Source organism: Cherax quadricarinatus, chromosome 13 (genome assembly GCF_038502225.1).
Source record: "Cherax quadricarinatus isolate ZL_2023a chromosome 13, ASM3850222v1, whole genome shotgun sequence".
NCBI classification, from domain to species: Eukaryota; Metazoa; Arthropoda; class Malacostraca; order Decapoda; family Parastacidae; genus Cherax; species Cherax quadricarinatus.
The window spans coordinates 11,170,320-11,193,578 of record NC_091304.1 but is presented as its reverse complement, the minus strand read 5'-3'; the positions used below and the strand labels follow the sequence as shown (position 1 = coordinate 11,193,578).

The 23,259-nt window shown below is 39.9% G+C and overlaps 1 protein-coding gene across 9 annotated transcripts in view; it reads left to right on the top strand.

Moving 5' to 3' along the window:
• Nucleotides 1–23,259, top strand: part of Atg7 (Autophagy-related 7) — a 51,966-nt gene that overhangs the window by 25,757 nt on the left and 2,950 nt on the right. For all 9 annotated transcript variants that reach the window (XM_070084489.1, XM_070084483.1, XM_070084490.1 and 6 more), the window contains 6 exons: nt 4,296–4,454; nt 8,307–8,495; nt 9,236–9,430; nt 13,435–13,550; nt 14,790–14,943; nt 18,313–18,432. In XM_070084489.1, the coding sequence (XP_069940590.1) occupies nt 4,296–4,454; nt 8,307–8,495; nt 9,236–9,430; nt 13,435–13,550; nt 14,790–14,943; nt 18,313–18,432 (933 nt within the window). The remainder of the gene's footprint in view (nt 1–4,295; nt 4,455–8,306; nt 8,496–9,235; nt 9,431–13,434; nt 13,551–14,789; nt 14,944–18,312; nt 18,433–23,259) is intronic.

Here is a 23,259-nt window from a genome sequence, read left to right as displayed (position 1 = left end):
CCATACAAAACATCCATACTTATTACTGCACCTACTACATACATAGAACGCTTAACTCAGATATAAACCCTCCCCTCAAACATCTCCTTACCAACCTCAACAGAACACATGACCATAAAACAAGGCACAGATCACTCTTTGATGTTCCTCGTGTCCATCTCAAACTATGCAAAAACTCAATGCACATAAAAGGCCCTAAAATCTGGAATTCATTACCTGTGATTATAAAAGAAACACAGTCTGTTTATAAATTCAAGTCTCTTCTCAAAAATCACTTACTCACCCACAACTAAATAAATACTGAATAATTGTATCTCATAAATTGTATCTCACAAATGTTTATCATAATTGTATCTCATAAATGTTTAACCTATGACCCAATCAAACTTTGTTATTTTTCATTACATTACCTAACTGAATACTCCATTCTACTGAATGCACAGCAACACAGTAAATGACCATATGACCTGTCTTTGTAATGCTCATTTGTGCATAATTGTAATCTGTTTACAATAATGTTTTCTTTCTTCTTCTTTCAACAAACCGGCCGTATCCCACCGAGGCAGGGTGGCTCAAAAGGAAAAATGAAAGTTTCTCCTTTTACATTTAGTAATATATACAGGAGAAGGGGTTACTAGCCCCTTGCTCCCGGCATTTTAGTCGCCTCTTACAACACGCATAGCTTACGGAGGAAGAATTCTGTTCCACTTCCCCATGGAGATAAGAGGAAATAAACAAGAACTAGAAAGAAAATAGAAGAAAACCCAGATGGGTGTGTACATATATGTTTGTACATGTATATGTAGTGTGACCTAAGTGTCAGTAGAAGTATCAAGACGTACCTGAAATCTTGCATGTTTATGAGACAGAAAAAAAGACACCAGCAATCCTACCATCATGTAAAACAATTACAGGCTTCCGTTTTACACTCACTTGGCAGGACGGTAGTACCTCCCTGGGCGGTTGCTGTCTACCAACCCACTACCTAGGAATAATGTTTTACCACTGAATATATCATTGCTTAGTTAATCTTAAGTTAACTTTAAGCCTGCCCATAATGCTCTGCATACAAGGGGCTTTGGCATGTTATACTTAATTACTGTATTCCTTTGTACTTCTCTGTATCATGTTCAAATTAATAAATAAATAAATAAATAAATCACTTTACTCTTTCCTATATTCTTTTTTAATTTTCTTCCTTTACATACCCTACCAAACTCATCCACCAACCTCTGCAACTTCTCTTCAGAATCTCCCAAAAGCACAGTGTCATCCACAAAGAGCAACTGTGACAACTCCCACTTTATGTTAGATTCTTTATCTTTCAGCCCCCACAGCTCTTGCCAACATCTGAGGATTCACTTCTCTTACAACCCCATCTATAAATATATTGAACAACCATGGTGATATAACACATGTATGTTTTTTTTTTTTTTTTTTAAGCTGGCCGTCTCCCACCAAGGCAGGGTGACCAAAAAAGAAAATACTTTCAGCATCATTCAACATTTTCACCTCACTCACATATAATCACTGTTTTTGCAGAGGTGCTCAGAATACAACAGTTTAGAAGCATATACGTATAAAGATACTGTACACAACATATCCCTCCAAACTACCAATATCCCAAACCTGCTATTACTTTTCATTATATAGTAGGGCATGCTATAACAAACAGTTTATATAACAAATATTTACATAAATGGTAATTCTCTTCTCCTCTGCCTCCTGTCCTGCATGCTGAATAACACTATGGTAGGATAACGTACAATATTTTTTATGTCTTGTACAAATTATTTTTATTTCATGTATTAATGATATTCTTTATGTCAGGAGTGTAAATGCACATTTATGCACTTTTTTACAATTTTATATTATATTTATCATTGTTCTTCTTCTTTCACCACACCGGCCGTATCCCACCGAGGCGGGGGTGGCCCAAAAGTTAAAACGAAAGTTTCTCCTTTTACATTTAGTAATATATACAGGAGAAGAGGTTACTAGCCCCTTGCTCCCGGCATTTTAGTCGCCTCTTACAACACGCATGGCTTACAGAGGAAGAATTCTGTTCCACTTCCTCATGGAGATAAGAGGAAATAAACAATGGTTGTTTAATATATTTATAGATGGGGTTGTAAAGGAAGTAAATGCTAGGGTGTTTGGGAGAGGGGTGGGATTAAATTATGGGGAATCAAATTCAAAATGGGAATTGACACAGTTACTTTTTCCTGATGATACTGTGCTTATGGGAGATTCTAAAGAAAAATTGCAAAGGTTAGTGGATGAGTTTGGGAATGTGTGTAAAGGTAGAAAGTTGAAAGTGAACATAGAAAAGAGTAAGGTGATGAGGGTGTCAAATGATTTGGATAAAGAAAAATTGGATATCAAATTGGGGAGGAGGAGTATGGAAGAAGTGAATGTTTTCAGATACTTGGGAGTTGACGTGTCGGCAGATGGATTTATGAAGGATGAGGTTAATCATAGAATTGATGAGGGAAAAAAGGTGAGTGGTGCGTTGAGGTATATGTGGAGTCAAAAAACGTTATCTATGGAGGCAAAGAAGGGTATGTATGAAAGTATAGTAGTACCAACACTCTTATATGGGTGTGAAGCTTGGGTGGTAAATGCAGCAGCGAGGAGACGGTTGGAGGCAGTGGAGATGTCCTGTTTAAGGGCAATGTGTGGTGTAAATATTATGCAGAAAATTCGGAGTGTGGAAATTAGGAGAAGGTGTGGAGTTAATAAAAGTATTAGTCAGAGGGCAGAGGAGGGGTTGTTGAGGTGGTTTGGTCATTTAGAGAGAATGGATCAAAGTAGAATGACATGGAAAGCATATAAATCTATAGGGGAAGGAAGGCGGGGTAGGGGTCGTCCTCGAAAGGGTTGGAGAGAGGGGGTAAAGGAGGTTTTGTGGGTAAGGGGCTTGGACTTCCAGCAAGCGTGCGTGAGCGTGTTAGATAGGAGTGAATGGAGACGAATGGTACTTGGGACCTGACGATCTGTTGGAGTGTGAGTAGGGTAATATTTAGTGAAGGGATTCAGGGAAACCGGTTATTTTCATATAGTTGGACTTGAGTCCTGGAAATGGGAAGTACAATGCCTGCACTTTAAAGGAGGGGTTTGGGATATTGGCAGTTTGGAGGGATATGTTGTGTATCTTTATATGTGTATGCTTCTAGACTGTTGTATTCTGAGCACCTCTGCAAAAACAGTGATAATGTGCGAGTGTGGTGAAAGTGTTGAATGATGATGAAAGTATTTTCTTTTTGGGGATTTTCTTTCTTTTTTGGGTCACCCTGCCTCGGTGGGAGACGGCCGACTTGTTGAAAAAAAAAAAAAAAAAAAAGAACTAGAAAGAAAATAGCAGAAAACCCAGAGGGGTGTGTGTATATATATGCTTGTACATGTATGTGTAGTGTGACCTAAGTGTAAGTAGAAGTAGCAAGACGTACCTGAAATCTTGCATGTTCATGAGACAGACAAAAGACACCAGCAATCCTACCATCATGTAAAACAATTACAGGCTTTCGTTTTACACTCACTTGGCAGGACGGTAGTACCTCCCTGGGCGGTTGCTGTCTACCAACCTACTACCTAGAATTTTTCGTTGTTAAGTGGTTTTATTTGCAAGCCTGGAATGGCTTACCCCTATAACAAACAAAGGCTATAACAAATGAGGTTCTAGAACCAATTAGATTTGTTACATGATTCCCCACTCTATCTAGTTTCACTTATTTTCATATTTAAATGTAATTTTGGGGATTTATTTACTGAATGACTGGCTGCTGTGGTTGTTGAATTTGATGTTCTGTTGAAGTACGAGCATGGTACAGTAATAACTGTGAAAGGATTCATCATAACCAATTTGCTGGACATGAACTCTGGAGGTGGGAAGTTCCACTTTGAAAGTTCACTGGGGAGGTTGTTGTCGATGGGTAATTGTATCTTGATGTTTGTGTACTTCAAAAAAACACAGCTAGGAAGGTGGTGTCAAGTCACATAAGGTGTCGCCAAGTTGCTTCAGGTGTCGCCAAGTTGCTTCAGGTGTCGCCAAGTTGCATCGAGTGGCATCAAGGTGCATCAGGTGGAGTCAGGTCACATCAGGTGGAGCTAGGTCATGTCAGACTGTGCCAAGTCATATCAGGCCTACCAAGTCATGTCCATTGTGCCTGCCACTACCCACTGAGATAGTGTGACCCATAATAAAAATAATAATAATACATAACAAAAATAATGAAACAAAAATAATTATAATTTCACAGTTTACTTCCCTCTGTTCTTAATTTCTTGTTTTTCAGGGTTGGGGTGTTGAGCACCTCACACTCTTGGACAGCGGAAAGGTGTCTTATAGCAACCCTGTGCGACAGAATCTCTTCAAGTTTAAGGACTGCCTTAATGGTGGAACCTACAAAGCTGTAGCTGCTGCTGATGCTCTTGTTGAAATCTACCCCAAAGTGGTTAGTCATCTTTCTAGTCCTGACTGAGGTCAAATACCTAAGTTTGTCTTAACACCAATAGTTAACAGATAAAATAATGTGTTGTACTACCATTGTTATGCTGTTATACACTCCTGCTTTGTACTACTACACTACTACTATTTTTTACTACTATTGTACTGCAAAACTACAAATGAACTGTACTTACCCCACTACTACACTACTTCTTCTGCTACTTCTATTTTTACTTTACCTGCATTTTTCTAAACTACTATTATAATACTACTAATACCACACTATTATATTGTTACTACAGCTTCTTACATTACTACAGCACACTGTTTACTACTGCACTAATAATATGGCACGACATTTGTGTAACTACTACTGTTACCACAAATGTGGAGGCAGTATATGCTATTACTATTGCTGTACAGTGAACCCTCTAATTAACAGGCTACTAGAGGGGATGGGGTGTGTTATTGTCGATTGTCTTCTGTTTCAGAAGACCACTGGACACTATGAATACTGGTACTGTAAACTGTAGTACAGTGCTGTTTAGTAATTTTATGGTACAGAATTTACAGTAATATTGCTTATTTCTTCATGGTTGAGAGATGAGGTGTAAACTACTGTGATTGGTAATGTTGACTCAGAATGACTTTTATTTTGAGGCAGAGGAACTGTAAAGCTCCAGTAGGCAAATTGTCGATGGCTTAAAAGAAGTAAATGGCTAGCATCTACATTAAACTTAAGAGCATAGTCTGGAAGGTTGTCCTTGCTTCGACAATTATCAGACACTTTGTTTATCTTTGCTTTTACAGTTATCAGACACTTTGTTCTTGCTTCTGCAGTTATCAGATACTTTGTTTGTCCTTGCTTCTTCAGTTATCAGACACTTTGTCCTTGCTTCTAAAGTTATCAGATATTCTGTTTGTCCTTGCTTCTACAATTATCAGATTCTCTGTTTGTTCTTGCTTCCACAGTTATCAGACACTTTGTTTTTAACATCATATTCTTCACATACTGTGCCACTAAGATGCCAGGTTCAACTTTCTTTATTAGTTCAAGTTTCTGCTTAACAAAGAGAACCACATATTTCCTCTTGGCACCACCACTTGCTTTAGAAGCCACTGTTAATTGCACTTTACTTATTCTGTTAATAAAGTCATGCATAACACTGTAAATCTAGGGGAAAATTGGAGAATGAATGACGAGCTCATGTGTGAGTGAGCACAGACAACAAACTGGTAGTGGAGGTGTGCCTATGGTTTGAGGAACATTGAAAACACACAGTTCATGGATGTGGATGCTCTAACCCATATTGGACAACACTGGAATCTTTGGAATTGATCCAGTGATTCAGAAGACAACTGGACACTATCAGTACAGACAGAATTTGGAATTATGGACTTTTTTCCATTTAGTCCAATGATTTCAACAGTTTGGCAGTTTGGAGGGATATGTTGTGTGTCTTTATATGTGTATGCTTCTGGACTGTTGTATTCTGAGCACCTCTGCAAAAACAGTGATAATGTGCGAGTGTGGTGAAAGTGTTGAATTATGATGAAAGTATTTTCTTTTTGGGGATTTTCTTTCTTTTTTTTTTTTGGGTCACCCTGCCTCGGTGGGAAACGGCCGACTTGTTGAAAAAAAAAAAAAAAAAAAAAATCAACATTTTTGTGACCAATTTTTTTTGTCTGTAATTTCTGAAAATCATTGAACAGGGGGCCCATTAATTAGGGGTTTTACTGTACTACTGCTGTATTTATATAGTATTACAAGTGAACTATACTGTTTTTTAACAAGTCCACTGAGGCAGGGTGACCCAAAAAGAAAATCCTCAAAAAGAAAATACTTTCATCATCATTCAGCACTTTCACCTCGCTCATACATAATCACTGTTTTTACAGAGGTGCTCAGAATACAACAGTTTAGAAGCATGGAAATATAAACACATATGCAGTTTAATGTGATCCTTTATTGACAATGTTTCGCCCACACAGTGGGCTTTTTCAAGTCACAAACAGATCTACCTGGGGTGGAAGGTACGTGAGTATTTATAGTCAGGTTCAGAATGTTGAGGTCAGGTGGAGAATGCTGCATCTGATGATCTACCGAATGGGGTTATAGTCTATAACCCCAATCGGTAGATCTACCAAATGGGGTTATGGTCTATAACCCCACTTGGTAGATCATCAGATGCAGCATTCTCCACCTGACCTCAACATTCTGAACCTGACTATAAATACTCACGTACCTTCCATCCCAGGTAGATCTGTTTGTGACTTGAAAAAGCCCACTGTGTGGGCGAAACGTTGTCAATAAAGGATCACATTAAATTGCATATGTGTTTATATTTCCATTGTGTCGGTATTTTATACCATTTATTCCAGTTTAGAAGCATATACATATAAAGATACACAACATATCTCTCTAAACTGCCAATATCCCAAACCCCTCCTTTAAAGTGCAGGCATTGTACTTCCCATTTCCAGGGCTCAAGTTCTGCTATATAAAAATACCAGTCTCCCTGAATCCCTTCAATAAATATTACCCTGTTCACACTCCAACAGCTCGTCAGGCCCCAAATACCATTCGTCTCCATTCTGTCTAACACGCTCACGCACGCTTTCTGGAAGTCCAAGCCCCTCGCCCACAAAACCTCCTTTACCCCCTCCCTCCAGCCTTTTCGAGGATGACCCCTACCCCGCCTTCCTTCCCCTACAGATTTATACGCTCTCCATGTAATTCTACTTTGATCCATTCTCTCTAAATGACCAAACCACCTCAACAACCCCTCTTCAGCCTTCTGACTAATACTTTTATTAACTCCACACCTTCTCCTAATTTCTCCTAATTTAATTAACTGTACTGTTATACTATTATTATTGCATGTAGTTAAAGTATGGCATAGCCCACAAGTGGTGTAAAAAGATATAGCAAAAGGAAATCTTTATTTATACAACATTTATCGTACAAGAAGCTCATGTAGGTAAAACACCATTTTAGTAAAGATCTCCTTTCACTATGTATCTTTTTAACCCTTATTACTACATACTAACATACTATTATCTCTTCTCTTGTACTACTTCCCTCTGATGGTACACACTTTTTGTTTTTAATGGCAGTGGGAATTATGGTGTTCATTGATGCTTTAAGCCACACTGGCTGGGGCTTCCTATACCAGGTTGGGTACAGTCTGCTGGTAATATACCTCTCCTTCACAGTATACTGGTGGGTTAAGCACAGGTTCACTCTTATTTTTGATGCCTAAACTTGCAATTCAGGTGTTTCTGGTTTGTAATCCACGAAGTGTTCTGCTAAGTCCCTCGAATTGGGAGTTTGGGTAGCATGAGCAAGGCTTGGTGCTTAGTGTGCTGGCAGAATGCAGGTGATGCCATGTATTTAGGTAGAATCAAGCAGATATCACTGAGTGCACACTCTTTGCACCTGTGGTTACTACCAGGATTTCTGATTGTTACTTGTACCCATGGGACCAGTAAGTATGTATACTTAGTGCCTTCTCTTGCTGGACTCTGTGATGAGTCGAGAAATGTAAATAAGATTGTTATATTTGTGTTACTTTTTTCCCTAGACTCATCCAGGCAGGTAACAGCAATCTAATTTGTATACAGATTCAAAATTAACCCAAGAGATGAAACTTTTGACAGTATTACAGTCAATTGTAGACCATTATCAAGTCACATATTGTAGGCACATATATCCTACAGGCATGAATATCCATGTCTCGTGATCATCTTTTTTTGTCTTAACCATTGATCTGCTCATTCTCTGAAAAGAAAGGCTCATTTTATTGTCCAGGGCTTTAAAAAACATTTCTTCTCATTACATAATATTTTTTCCTTTCAGAATTGTAAAGGTGTAATACTAAATATTCCAATGCCAGGACACACTGTCAGTGAGAGCCTTGAGCAACAAGTGAGAAGTGATGTGTCAGTTCTTGAGCAACTTGTGGATGACCATGACGTTGTCTTTCTCTTAATGGATTCCCGTGAGAGTAGATGGCTGCCTACAGTACTGGGAGCTGCCAAGCATAAAGTAACACATTTTTCTTTGTATTAGTGCATCATCTTAATAACTTTTAAATCAAAATTTGTATGTATTGTCTTGAGCCATGACATTTTTATATACAGTACAGTCATCCCTATAAATTTTTGAGGGGTTACATTCCTAGAGGTCCTGTAAAACTAGAAACCAGAATTAAACCTTCATAAATGTTTTTTTAAAACTTGAGTTCATTTTGTGTTTAGAGACTATATCTCTGTAAATATCAAATTTATAATAAAATATATAAATATAACTTTTTATTTCTAAGAAGCATACGTGGAAGTTACAGTGATTGAGAAGTTCTAAAATTTTAGTTAAAAGTTTGACACAGTTGTACACTGTCTCCCATCACTGATGCCAGTATTGCTTACCTAGAACTATGTTTTGAGCACAATGCCCTCGAATGTGCTGCGAGCCATAAATTTTAGCCTAGGTATATTGATATATATATTTATTTTCCTCAGCTGATTTATGGTAATGCCATTGATACATGTGGTAAGATAAGTTTTTAGTAAGCATTAGTCAAGTAATGTGAAATTTGCAAAGTCTCGCAACAAATCCTTATGCTTTACATGTTACAGTGAGTCTGCTTAATATGAATTCACTTTATGCAACATAGGCCAGAAATGCATCTATCTCTTGTAGTGAGAAAGATCTGTACAGTTAAAAGAAAGTAAACTTACCACACAGTGGTTTAAATTTTGTTTATTGTTTTTGGTGATTTTCAACAGATAGTGCTTACAGCAGCCTTAGGTTTTGACTCGTATTTAGTGATACGCCATGGGTACCGATGCAAGGAAACAGAGCTTGAGGAAGGCACCGCTAGCAGTAAACCTTCAGTGAGCAATTCCAGTGCTCTTCGTGGATCTATTCCTGGCAACCTTCTTGGCTGTTACTTCTGCAATGATGTTGTTGCTCCAGGAGATGTAAATGTCTGAAGTATATTGTATCTTCATGTTCTCAGCTCTATTATATAATTGTTACTTTGTACTAAATTTTAATTATGCAAAAGCAGCTTTTACAAAAACTATTGTAGATCTGCTTTTAATATTATTTGCTCTTGAGATGGTAATCTTGTAATGATAGGAGGCCTATTTCTACTTCTGTAGCTCAGTAAGCAATGTTAGCAGGTGCTCTTGGGTATAAATTGTAAAATATAGAGGGTCATTTCACTTTGGATTTGGAGTTTATAATGAGTGTATCTTAGTCTGTGGTTTAAAAGAGTAGGAGCATGTTAGTATGTATGTCTCTGCCCCTCTTTCCCATATCTTTTTTATAAGGCATTAATGAGTTTTAGTTACCGTAAAGCGGGCTTGACAAATGCTGTTTGCCCAAAAGCAAACTAGCTATAGGGCCAACTTTAGTAAAAATTAGTTACCATAGGCTTGCCTGGTTTTGGCAGATATTGGTTGCCATCAAGTTTGCTACAATAGATGTTGGATGCCATCAGATTGATTGGCAACTTTGGTATGTCAACATCTTGTTTGCCCCTGTGGCACTTCTCTTTTCCTTTTGTGGTGTTGGATAGTGTTAAGGTCTGAAGGATACCTTGCTTCTACAGATGTGGGTTGCTTAATATCTATGGTGTTGGGACTGATTGTATGCATTTATATGCATAGCTTGTCCTTGAATCAGCTATCCTTGTTATTTCAGGTGAATGTATTCTCTTTTATATAATATGGCGAGTTACATCACAAGTGTTTAGGACAACTAGCCATCAGTGTTGGGGCAACTGTATTGATGAGGCAACTATGAATGCAAGGTATTTTGAACTGTCTCTGTTGTTCTTGAACTTGCAGACTTCTGCATGTGAAATCTTCATATGCTTACAAACCATACCCCAGCTGGGATTGAACCCGCGGTCAGAGAGTCTCAAAACTCCAGCCCGTCGCGTTAGCCACTAGACCAGCTAGCCACAATAAGACTTCATATGCTTCACAGGCAGTTGCCATTAACATAAGAATGGAGGAATACTGCAGAAGGCCTACTGGCCCATACAAAGCAGGTCCTTATCAAAATAACCTCTACCCAAAGCTACCCAAGAATTTACTCCCACACCAATGACAAATCAAACCCAGCCCCTCCCACTCATATTTGTCCAATCTCTTCTTAAAGCTGCCCAAAGTCCTAGCCTCAATCACCCTACTGGGAAAATTGTTCCACGCATCCACAACTCTGTTAGAAAAGCAGTACTTACTTATTTTTTTTTTTTCAACAAGTTGGCTGTCTCCCACCAACTTAAGTCCATTATTTCTGGTTCTTACCTGGTTCGACACCCTCAGTACTTTATTAATATCTCCTTTGCTTCTGCCCATCATCCACTTATACACTTCATTGATATCTCCCCTCATTCTATGTCTCTCCAGGGAGTGGAGATTTAAGGTTTCAAGTCTATCTTCATGTGGGAGATTCCTTACACAGTAAATCATTTTAGTCATTCTTCTTTGTATATTCTCCAATGAGTCTATATCCATCCTGTAGTAAGGAAACCAAAACTGAGCAGCATAATCTAAATGAGGCCTCACTAGTGATGTATAGAGCTGTAAAATAACTTTTGGACTTCTGTTACTAATACTTCTTGAGATAAATCCAAGTATTCTGTTAGCCCTGTTGCACACACTTAGGCACTGCTGTCTTGGCTTTAGATTTCTGCTTACCATGACTCCCAAATCTTTTTCACATTCTGTATAATCAAACTCTACTTCACCTAGTTTATAGCTTCAAGGGTTATTTTCATTACCAAGAACTAGTACCTTACACTTATCCACATTGAACTTCATCTGCCATTTTTCAGACCAAGACATTAATTTGTCCAAATCCTCCTGGAGTTCATTGCTATCCTCCTCATTGTCAAACTTTTACTCAGTATTCACTCATCTCTCACTGTTGCTCCACATTAACAAGCAGCAAGCTGTTTTCTATAAAGCTACTCAGTGACTTTTGCCTGAAATTAAAACATCGCTCATGATTACGTATTGGACATAAACACACCAGTGGTCATCTCATGGAACAGTATCAACTTCTGCTATGTGAGGCTTGACAGATCATACAGGAATAACCATCCAGCACTTCTTGTTAGATGTCTTATGTATCTTAAAGAATTTTTTTTTTTTTTTTTTTTTAACAAGTCGGCCGTCTCCCACCGAGGCAGGGTGACCCAAAAAAAAAGAAAGAAAATCCCCAAAAAGAAAATACTTTCATCATCATTCAACACTTTCACCACACTCACACATTATCACTGCTTTTGCAGAGGTGCTCAGAATACAACAGTTTAGAAGCATATACGTATAGAGATACACAACATATCCCTCCAAACTGCCAATATCCCAAACCCCTCCTTTAAAGTGCAGGCATTGTACTTCCCATTTCCAGGACTCAAGTCCGACTATATGAAAATAACCGGTTTCCCTGAATCCCTTCACTAAATATTACCCTGCTCACACTCCAACAGATCGTCAGGTCCCAAGTATCATTCGTCTCCATTCACTCCTATCTAACACGCTCATGCATGCTTGCTGGAAGTCCAAGCCCCTAACCCACAAAACTCCTTTACCCCCTCTTTCCAACCCTTTCGAGGACGACCCCTACCCCTCTTTCCTTCCCCTATAGATTTATATGCTTTCCATGTCATTCTACTTTGATCCATTCTCTCTAAATGACCAAACCACCTCAACAACCCCTCTTCTGCCCTCTGACTAATGCTTTTATTAACTCCACACCTTCTCCTAATTTCCACACTCCGAATTTTCTGCATAATATTTACACCACACATTGCCCTTAGACAGGACATCTCCACTGCCTCCAACCGTCTCCTCGCTGCTGCATTTACCACCCAAGCTTCACATCCATATAAGAGTGTTGGTACTACTATACTTTCATACATTCCCTTCTTTGCCTCCATAGATAACGTTTTTTGACTCCACATATACCTCAACGCACCACTCACCTTTTTTCCCTCATCAATTCTATGATTAACCTCATCCTTCATAAATCCATCCGCCGACACGTCAACTCCCAAGTATCTGAAAACATTCACTTCTTAAAGAATATTGGCTTTATTTCCAGCTTCATTTTGTGCCTTTCTATGCTCACTATTGGCCCTTACTGAAGGAGTAATGTGAATGTGGTCTTCAACTTGTCATGGACAGCTGTGTTACATTATGTTAAATTTCTTCATCCTACTCTCATCCTTCCCTGACCACTGATTGCTCTTTGAGTCTTATACATGCCACTCTTGTCTTCTAATGTGCATTTTCCTCTGCTTTGTAGTGATGAATATTTTCCATGAGTTTAGTATTGTTTGTTAATACTCTACTATATTATTTGTATTGTTTCTTGAAAGCTTGATGACACCACTTTGCTTTTATTATATTTTTCTCCACATTAGGTATGCATATTATCCAATTATCATTATAAATCATAGATGTTTCTCTCTTCTTTCTGAGATACAGTACATTTTGTTGTTTACAGTCATCCCCTAATGGAGACTACCTGTAAAGAATTATGGCAGTGAAGTTAAATTACTATTCATGAATATTGTTTGCTTTCATGTAACATAGCAAGACAAAAATATGTGGATAAAATTTGCTTCTCTAATACTTTTTGATAACAGTACAGTACTTTAATTCAGTATTAGCCTGGTGAGGGGCTCTTTATATAAGGAATAGAGCCTGTGCTCCAGTTCTTTGAATCGAGCCTGAATGCTTTCCATTTACCCTGTATGACCCCTATGGATTTAGCACTCCCTTCAGGATTATAATAATAATAATAATAATAATAATAATAATAAATACAGTATTAAACAGTAGTAGCAATTATTTTCCAATTATTTTTTAATTAGAAATATAGATCGCCAGACGAAAATTACTGTCAATGTTTGAAGGATTCTTTAAGCTTGGCAAGAATAGCATTAATTTACGATTTTTTCTAGTCCACCCGTGATCGTACACTAGACCAGCAGTGTACAGTTACTCGTCCAGGCATCTCCTACTTGGCAGCTGCTCATGTTACAGAATTGATGGTTTCAATTCTCCAGCATCCAGACAGGTGTGTCTAAACACTTATACGCTTTCATTTTAAGATGTTAATTCTCTATCCATTGTTTTATAAGTCCTCAATATACTTCCCTAAGTAATACCACTGTAAGATATGCTGGCAGCATTCCAAGAGACTTTGGCTCATGAGAGTTGGCTGCCTTGATTGAGAATTTATAAAAGTTTGGTTGAACCCTTTTAAGCATGAAATTATAAATGTTCGGTGAATTAAATCAAGTACATACTGTAGATTCAGTCTTCTCTTTGTTGCAGCATTCCAAGACCATGCCTCACATCCATACACAAAGGTTGGCACTGCTATGCTTTGATGCATTCCCATTTATACATTCAATTATAGACTTCTTTTCACATATACTTCAACATTCCATCTTTCTTTCAAACACATCGGCCGTATCCCACCGAGGCAGGGTGGCCCAAAAGGAAAAACGAAAGTTTCTCCTTTTACATTTAGTAATGTATACAGGAGAAGGGGTTACTAGCCCCTTGCTCCCGGCATTTTAGTTGCCTCTTACAACACGCATGGCTTACGGAGGAAGAATTCTGTTCCACTTCCCCATGGAGATAAGAGGAAATAAACAAGAAGAAGAACTAGAAAGAAAATAGAAGAAAACCCAGAGGGGTGTGTGTATATATATGCTTGTACATGTATGTACAGTGTGACCTAAGTGTAAGTAGAAGTAGCAAGACATACCTGAAATCTTGCATGTTTATGAGACAGACAAAAGACACCAGCAATCCTACCATCATGTAAAACAATTACAGGCTTTCGTTTTACACTCACTTGGCAGGACGGTAGTACCTCCCTGGGCAGTTGCTGTCTACCAACCTACTACCTAGGAAATTTATTTATGTTAATCTCCAAGGTTTATTACCTGGACCTCAGCAGTGAGAGTAGCAACTCTCACCGCTGGGCAATGGCGACCAGTGTACTGGTCGCCGTTGCCCAGCGGTGAGAGTAGCAACTCTCATTGCTGAGGTCCAGGTAATAAACCCTGGGCATTAACATAAAAAAAAAAATTCCATCTAATGTACCTTTTTTCCTTATATATAAATCTAAAGACTTAATCACTTCCAAATACTGTACCTAAATACATCCACTTCATCCCTCCAGTTTTTCATGAGGGCAGAAATAATTAACAATTAAACTGATACAATAATCACCTGTTATAAAAAATGATTGCTTCCAGCAAATGTAGCAAGAATGTCATACAGTATACTATATTATTTTCAGAGGACTTGCTGAAGCACGTTTGAATGATAAGGCTGATGTAAAAGAAGGGGTATTAGGTCCAGTTCCTCACTCCATACGAGGATTTCTTGGACGACATCAGCTTTTAACTCCTGCTTCCACAGCATTTCAGCAGTGTTCTGGTTGCTGTGATAAGGTAATAGATTTTTTTTAACACATCGCCCATCTCCCACCGAGGCAGGGTGTCCCAAAAAAGAAAGAAACACTTTCACGATCATTCACACATAATAGATAATAGATCATTAAATTAAAATCCAAAAGTGTTTTCATGAGTATTAGCTTATAAGATGGAAAGAAAGAAGGGAGGGAAAGTAGGAATCATCCAAGGAAGGGGTTGAAAAGAGGAAGGTAAAAGAGGTTTTGAGTTCTAGGGTCTTGAGCATCCAAGTATCAAGAGTATTAATGGGGCCCTCCTGTATGCAATTGAACAGTTAACACAGAGTTAGATCCCAAAATATTCTAGACAATATACAGGGCTTGTAGAAGGATCACCATCACTCAGTAACCATTTGCAACCTTGCAAATTTCATTTCTCCCACATGTGAATTTGAAAATTTTAGACTAGTCCACCATTTTCTTTAAGCTCTGTGCACTCAGCTAAGAGAAATCAGCATCTCAGGTGCTGCACTGCAGTCCTTACTCTTCTGTGGACTTTAGGCACTTGTAATTCATGTCGAAGGATAAAACATACACTGCCCTCTGTAGGTTTTACCAGTCTTTTTTTTTTTTCTTTTTTAAGAAAGGGCTTATCTCATGTGGGTACATTGTTTTTAATTTCATTGTTAAAAGAAAAGAAATTTAAATATTATTATTAATTTATTTATTTTATTAACACATTGGCTGTTTCCTACCAAGGCAGGGTGGCCCGAAAAAGAAAAACTCCCATCGTCATTCACTCCATCACTGTCTTGCCAGAGGCATGTTTACACTATAGTTATAAAACTGCAACATTAACACCCCTCCTTCAGAGTACAGGCACTGCACTTCCCATCTCCAGGACTCAAGTCCGGCTTGCCAGTTTCCCTGAATCCCTTCATAAATGTTACCTTGCTCACATTCCAACAGCACATCAAGTTTTGTTGGAGTGTGAGTAAGGTATTCAAAATATTATTGTCTAGTAATGCTTCACCTATTATAACATAAATGTTAATCGAAAATGGAGTTCGGCTAATATAAAAAAAATTTAAAGACTAATTTCTAAGAGAATGCATCCTGTTCATTCTACAGGAAATTACTGTAATTATTGAAACATTGTGAACCCAGTCCATAAGAGGAGAATTCCTGCATTTTTCTTTTTTTACACAGGGTTTGACAAGGTTAGGTTAAGGATCCCTAGCTTTATTGACAAGCTATTTACAGGTTAAGGATTCCTAACTTTATTGGCAAGCTAAGAGCTGTTACCTACATCAGCTCATTTGAAAGCATTTTTATTATGATGAGACATACAAGTAGGGAACAGGATGAAGTTGGAGCCATCTGTGGGCCAGCATTTTCATTTGATCAATTGACTTTATCTCGTTGACATCATTATGCTGTACGAATGTGTTCCATACTCGAGTCATGCTGGGTATATAGGATCTCAGATGGAGTGATGTTCTGGAGAAGGGTACAGCCAGAGTGAAGTTGCTGCTTTCTGCCCGTCTTGTGGCATAAAAGCTTGTTTCGTGCTGTCCTCGAAGTGGATCTCTTTATTCATGTTCATTAATATTCATGAGAAGTAAATTAAGATGCCTGTTATCTTTACATGTGTTGTTATTAATGTGATTTTGGTCTGTTGATCAAGTGCATTAATTTTTTTATGCAGTTATTTGGTGCATGTGATTGGTTCATTTTTTTTAGTGCAAGTCGGTCAAAAAATGTAGAAAGCTTTTGGAATTGGTATTAAAGGCTTTTCATATACTGTGTGATAATTGGTTTAAAAAAATGATAAGTTGAAGATTGAGGCACTTATGCAACATATGGGAATCTTTATTGAGGAAACGTTTCGCCACACAGTGGCTTCATCAGTTAAATACAAATCAGAAGGGTGTAAGGAGAGGAGTTTGAGGTAATCAGTCCCTCAGCCTGGAGTCGATGTGTTCAGTCCATCAATCTTGTAGAAAGTGCAGCATTGGGCTGTAGACGTGGCTTATATACTGTAGTCAGGTGAGGCAAAGCAGGAGGAGGTGGGGTCATAGTGGTACCATCCACTATTCGAAGTAGGTCTTCGTCCAAAGGTTGGACAAGGTTGAAGAATTCTTTGTATCAAGATCCCATGATGTTGTAGTGTCTGACAGATGTGATTGAAGATTGAGACACTCATGCAACATATGGGAATCTTTATTGAGGAAACATTTCGCCACACAGTGGCTTCATCAGTCCAGTTCAAATCAGAAGGGTGTAAGGAGAGGAGGAGTTTGAGGTAATCAGTCCCTCAGCCTGGAGTCGATGTGTTCAGTCCATCAATTTTGTTGAAAGTGCAGCATAGGGCTGTAGACATGGCTTATATACTGTAGTCAGGTGAGGCGAAGCAGGAGGAGGTGGGGTCATAGTGGTACCATCTACTAGTCGAAGTAGGTCGGCAACATCTTGGGATCTTGATACAAAGAATTCTTCAACCTTGTCCAACCTTTGGACGAAGACCTACTTCAACTAGTGGATGGTACCACTATGGCCCCACCTCCTCCTGCTTCGCCTCACCTGACCACAGTATATAAGCCACGTCTACGGACCTATGCTGCACTTTCTAAAAGATTGATGGACTGAACACATCGACTCCAGGCTGAGGGACTGATTACCTCAAACTCCTCCTCTCCTTACACCCTTCTGATTTGTACTGGACTGATGAAGCCACTGTGTGGCGAAACGTTTCCTCAATAAAGATTTCCATATACATGTATTGCATAAGTGTCTTAATCTTTTCATATACTGTAGTTTTTTTTATAATTTTTAGGGTATAACATAAAATTACAGTACTCATAATGATGTGCTATGTTGAAGTGCTGTATCTAAAAAATAAAATAAGGATACACTTAACCACATCATTAATAATCCAAACACATGCTGCACCATCCATGACTGTTAACTGAGCAGCCACTGCTTTTGGGACAGCACACCATGACCCATACACGTTACTCTCATTACCTCTGACAACTGATATTTGGCAAAGGGTATCTAGGCATGTACACTGTTACATACACTACCTTTTAAATTCCCTTAAGAGAATACACAAAGAAGTTGAGCTAAATTTGTACAGGTATGGAGATTATTCTCATTACTTCACCACAGAGCTGTTAAATTGTGGGCCAAGAAAACAAATTAAATGAATCTTGATCTTTAAGGTTATGGTAGCAGCTAAAGCGGAAGTAATTATTTTGTAATTCCTGTAATTCTAGCACAACATTCTCTGTTAAAATTTCTGCCATGCCACATTGTCAGATCTCTTTCTTGTATGAGTATCTTCTCTTTTATTATTTTTGTTACATATTTGAAGGATTAAATTAATATTTCTTCATCCTTTCCTCAGGTAATATCAGCATACAGGGAAAAAGGTTTTGAATTTCTACTAAAGGTTTTCAACTCTTCAATATATCTAGAAGAAGTGTCAGGTCTCAGTGAACTGCACCATTGTGTTGATGATTCTCAGGTAATTAGTCTCTAAATAGCAGTAGCCAAAGTATCATGGATATAGGTTTATTATGCTCTGATAGACAAGAACTGTAACAAAAATATTAGGATTGAGTTCAGGTATTTTTTTTTATATGTTAAACATAAATGCTAATTCTATTTTATAAATAACATTGCTTTGAATATGTTATACTGTGTAATGTTCAACATGCATTTAGCTTTTCAGTCAAAGCTTCAGGTAATCAGTGTACATGAAAATGAACCAAGTAACAGGAAGGATTAATCTTTTTGTTTAAATTTTTGTAATCTAATTAAAAGGAAAATTGAAGAAGATAAAAGCAGCCATTAAACATCTAGAAAAAGTTGTAATGGGAAATTATGATGTTTAGGTAGTACGGGGTGTACAGTACTAAAGACCACAGTACTGTAGTCATTATATGTTTGCCTATGTTTAATATCATACACATTTGATATGTGTAAAATATGTAAATATTTAAACATCAGTGAGAGATTTGATACTATCAACATACTTAAAAGTGATTTAAGAAATGATAAATCTGTAGCAGTTTGCCATAACTAAAAATTGAGTTTGGTGTTGTGCTGACATGTCAGCTCCCAATCATCTGATTATAAATGTCTCCCAAAGGAAATTGGGAAATAAAACATTCAAGGTAGGAATAATAATAGTACTGTATATTCTTGGAGAAGCACTAAACTTGTAAGAGTTATGAAGTGCCTGATAATAAGGCAGGAATGACTATTTTTACTTTTGTATTAGAATATGTAAACTCCTGGAAAGCAAAAATTAGGTCAACTTGGTAATCAAAGCATGTTAATGACAGTCTGTTCAAAACTGTGCACTTTTATGCCCTGTCGGTCTTCTTCCTCAGACCGAACCTAATTACCCCCCATTCTCCCCTCCCCTATCCCATCCTCCCCATCCTCCCCTTTTTCCATTCCTCCTCCTCCTCCTCACCCCTCCCTTTTGCCCTTCCTCTTTTTAGCCTTCGTGATTTCTCCCACAGGCGCGCTAGTTCCTAGGTAGGGGAAAGGACACCGGGGTCCATCCCATTCCGTTGAGGTTTCTTGGCGGTGGCGTAGTTTGCCGTGGAATCTGGATTGCCTAGGGATGTCCCGATCCCTCTCCGGTATCCCGGAGTAGCTTTGGGTGTCTTTTGGGCGACGGGTGTATCTCTGGAAGCCACCTTTCGGATTCCGGGGGTGGTGGCTGAAGGAGGTATGCTTTGTGGCGGATATCCGGCCGCCCTCTCTTTTGTCCACCGAGGTAGCTCGGCAGATGTGAGGTTGCTATCCCAGATTGCTGGTTTACTGGCATGAAGGGTAGGGTATGGCACGGGTTCCATGCTGCATCTGCGCTACTAGCGGTGTCGAGTCCTCTTGGGCGCGGAGGGAGATTTCTGGCCCTTTCATTCCTCCTAGGAACTATCCCTCCCCGGTCTCCCCTTTTTTTTTCTTTTTTTTATTTTTATTTTCTTTTCTTCTTTCTTTTTTTTTCTTAAAAACAAAAAGAAAGAAGTAACCTAACCATGGCAGCCCTAGTCCATGAACCTAGTACCCCCGGGCCCCTTCTTGATACCGCACCCCGTTCTGACCCCGCCTCGTCTTTGGACCACTCTTCAGACATTCCTCATGCCTCTGTACCTATTGCCGGTGCTGTTTCCTCACCCGCTTCAGGTACTGAGGCCTCGACTGACTCCTTCGATTTATCAGACCTTCGCTCTCCTCTGACTATGCTTCCGGCCTCTCCCTCTACGGTGCGGCAATTTTCAAATCGCCGACCCGTTCCACGTCGGACCAACTCTGGTCCCACGCCTAAACGTCAACGACAATTACCTGCTGATGATACTTCTCCACCTTCACCTTCTCGTTCTTCTCAGAAACGATCGACACGTCCTTCACTACCTTTCCACGCTCAGTTTCAGACTGAACAGTGGACTAAATTCTTCACTTTACGACCAACTTCCTCTACTGCCTATCTTTCTGACCATAGTATTGGCAAGGCACTCCTACGCCATGTTGGTAAAGATATTTCTTTTCATGCTCTTAAGAGCGGTACGCGCATCATTACCGTACAGAATGCTACCCAGGCTCGTGAGCTCTCTCGTCTTTCCCATATAGATACTGTTCCTGTCACCCTTGAAAAACATCATTCCCTCAATTCTTGTAGTGGTACCGTTATTCTGCCCCATACCATAGTTCAACAAAATTTCCAGACATGTGGCACCGACATTCTAGAACAGCTGGAACTCCAAGATCTCCCAATCCTCAAGGTAGACACTTACGTTCTTCCTGCCCGTGGGCGGAGACGATACCCTAGCAATGTGGCTCGTTTAACTTTTGACAGCCGAGAACTCCCATCCTCCGTTTATATAGCAGGACATCGGTTACAAGTTCGAAAGGTGATCCCTACACCACAACAGTGTAGAAATTGCTGGCGTTTTGGCCATCCAGCGAAATATTGCAGATCTATCGCCGAATGCCCAGTCTGTGGTGCCGATGACCATTCTAATACGTCTTGCAATCGATCTCCCTCTTGCCTTAACTGTCATGAGGCTCACCCTTCGTACTCTCGCCGTTGTCAGGTCTATTTAAACGAGCGGGAAATCCGTTACCTCAAAGAGACAGAAGGTCTCCCTTATGCCATGGCAGTTTCTCATCTCCGCCTCCAAGGGAGACTCCCACGTGTTTCTTATTCCCGTGTTTCAAAACGTCCCCCCACTTCTGGTATCCCATCTTCTACACCCACCTCTGTGGTTACCTCTCCCATACTCACTCCTGTATCTAATCCTTTTGCTGTCCTCGGCTCAGACGTCCCTACTTCAACGCCTCAGTCTAATCTCGCTTCTTCGAGTTCTCTCTTACAAGCCTCAGTATCGACGAGACCTCGTACGACACCTCTTCCCAATCGTCCCTCTACTTCTCAAAAGTCAAAAAAAGGTCCGGTAACACCTCCTACCCATCTTCCACCTCCTCATTTTACCCTCCCTGTCTCTGTCCCTAGTTCTTCCCCTCTCACTGGCTCAGTTACAAGTGCAGAGGTTCACCCTCCTCCTCGTAATGTACCTTCCTCCCCTGTTCCCTCCCAAGTTTCTTCCTCTTCTGCCACCTCCCAGGTTCCTGTCTCTTCTGTCCCCTGCCACGCTTCTCCAGTTCCCTCCACCCTTTCGCCCCCCCCTACCTTGGTACAGTCCAATACAGTTCCAATCTTTACTCATCCTCCCCCTACCATTCCCAATATTGTCTCCCATACGACATCTCTGAATTCCGAAACACTTGAAGCAATCTCTGAATATATTGCAGAGACCAAACCATCAATGGACACTGATCCACCTTCCGCTCTTTCTCTCTCCTCTGCTCCATCTGCGCAACTCCTTTCTTCACAGCGCACCGTTCCTTCGCTGCTTGAACATTTTCCACTGCCTCCGCATGTGGACTTTTCTAACCCTTCTAGTCCGTAGGAACCCTTACCTGCGGATTTCAAGTATCTTTATCATTGCCAATCATGGCCTTTTTACAGTGGAATATACGCGGCCTCAGGGGTAATCGGGGTGAGCTTCAGATGTTACTCTCCCAGTTTGCCCCTGTTGGTGTTTGCTTACAGGAACCAAAATTACACTCTGCTGTTATTTCTCACATCTCAGGCTATAATTTATTGTATTCTTCAGATCCTTTTCCTGATGGGACTTTTAATGAAAGTGCCCTTCTTCTCCGCACTGATATTCCGTACCATCAGCTATTTATTCATACTTCGCTGCATTACACAGCAGCCCGTATCCACTTACATAGGTGGTATACGCTCTGTTCTTTATATCTCTCTCCTTCTCGGGCATTATCTATTCCGGATTTTGCCTTCCTTGTTTCGTCATTACCGCCACCGATTCTGTTACTTGGTGATTTTAATGCCCACCATTTCCTCTGGGGAGGGTCTCACTGTGATTCCCGTGGAATTCAGTTAGAGGCTTTTCTTGCCACCCACCCCCTCCATGTTTTAAATACAGGTACTCACACCCATTTTGATCCTCGGACTCATACTCTCTCTTGCATCGATCTCTCAGTTTGCTCTTCCTCCGCCGCATTAGACTTTACTTGGTCTGTTCTCCCGGACTTGCATGACAGTGATCATTTCCCAATCATTCTTACTTCCCCTTCATATTCGCCACCTCTTCGCACCCCACGCTGGCAATTTAATCGGGCAAATTGGAACCTTTACTCACACCTGACTGTTTTTAAAGAGGTTCCTTCTTCGTCCTCCATCGATGAGCTTTTACACCTCTTCTCGTCCTCCGTTTTCACCGCAGCTTCTCATTCTATACCCCAAACTTCGGGCAGGCATTCTCAGAAATGCGTGCCTTGGTGGTCTCCTGCTTGTGCTCGTGCAGTACGTTTGAAACGCGCTGCATGGGGCAGGTACCGGTACAATAGAACCACAGAGCGACTCCTTGATTTTAAACAGAAGCGTGCGATCGCTCGCCGTGTCATCCGTGACGCTAAACGCACTTGCTGGCGAGATTATGTCTCCACCATCACCTCTGCTTCCTCTATGAGTGCAGTCTGGAAAAAAGTACGAAAACTGAGTGGTAAATATTCTCCTGACCCGGCTCCTGTTCTGCGGGTTGCCGGTGTTGATATAGCAAACCCACTAGATGTTGCCAATGAAATTGGCAATCATCTGGTCCGTATTTCTCAGGGACTCCATCTATGCCCCTCATTTCTTTCCTCAAAGTCTGCCAGAGAGTTAGCACCCTTGGACTTTTCTTCTCTCAGAGAAGAACAGTATAATGTGCCTTTTACACTTCAAGAACTGGAGGCAACACTCTCAGCTTGT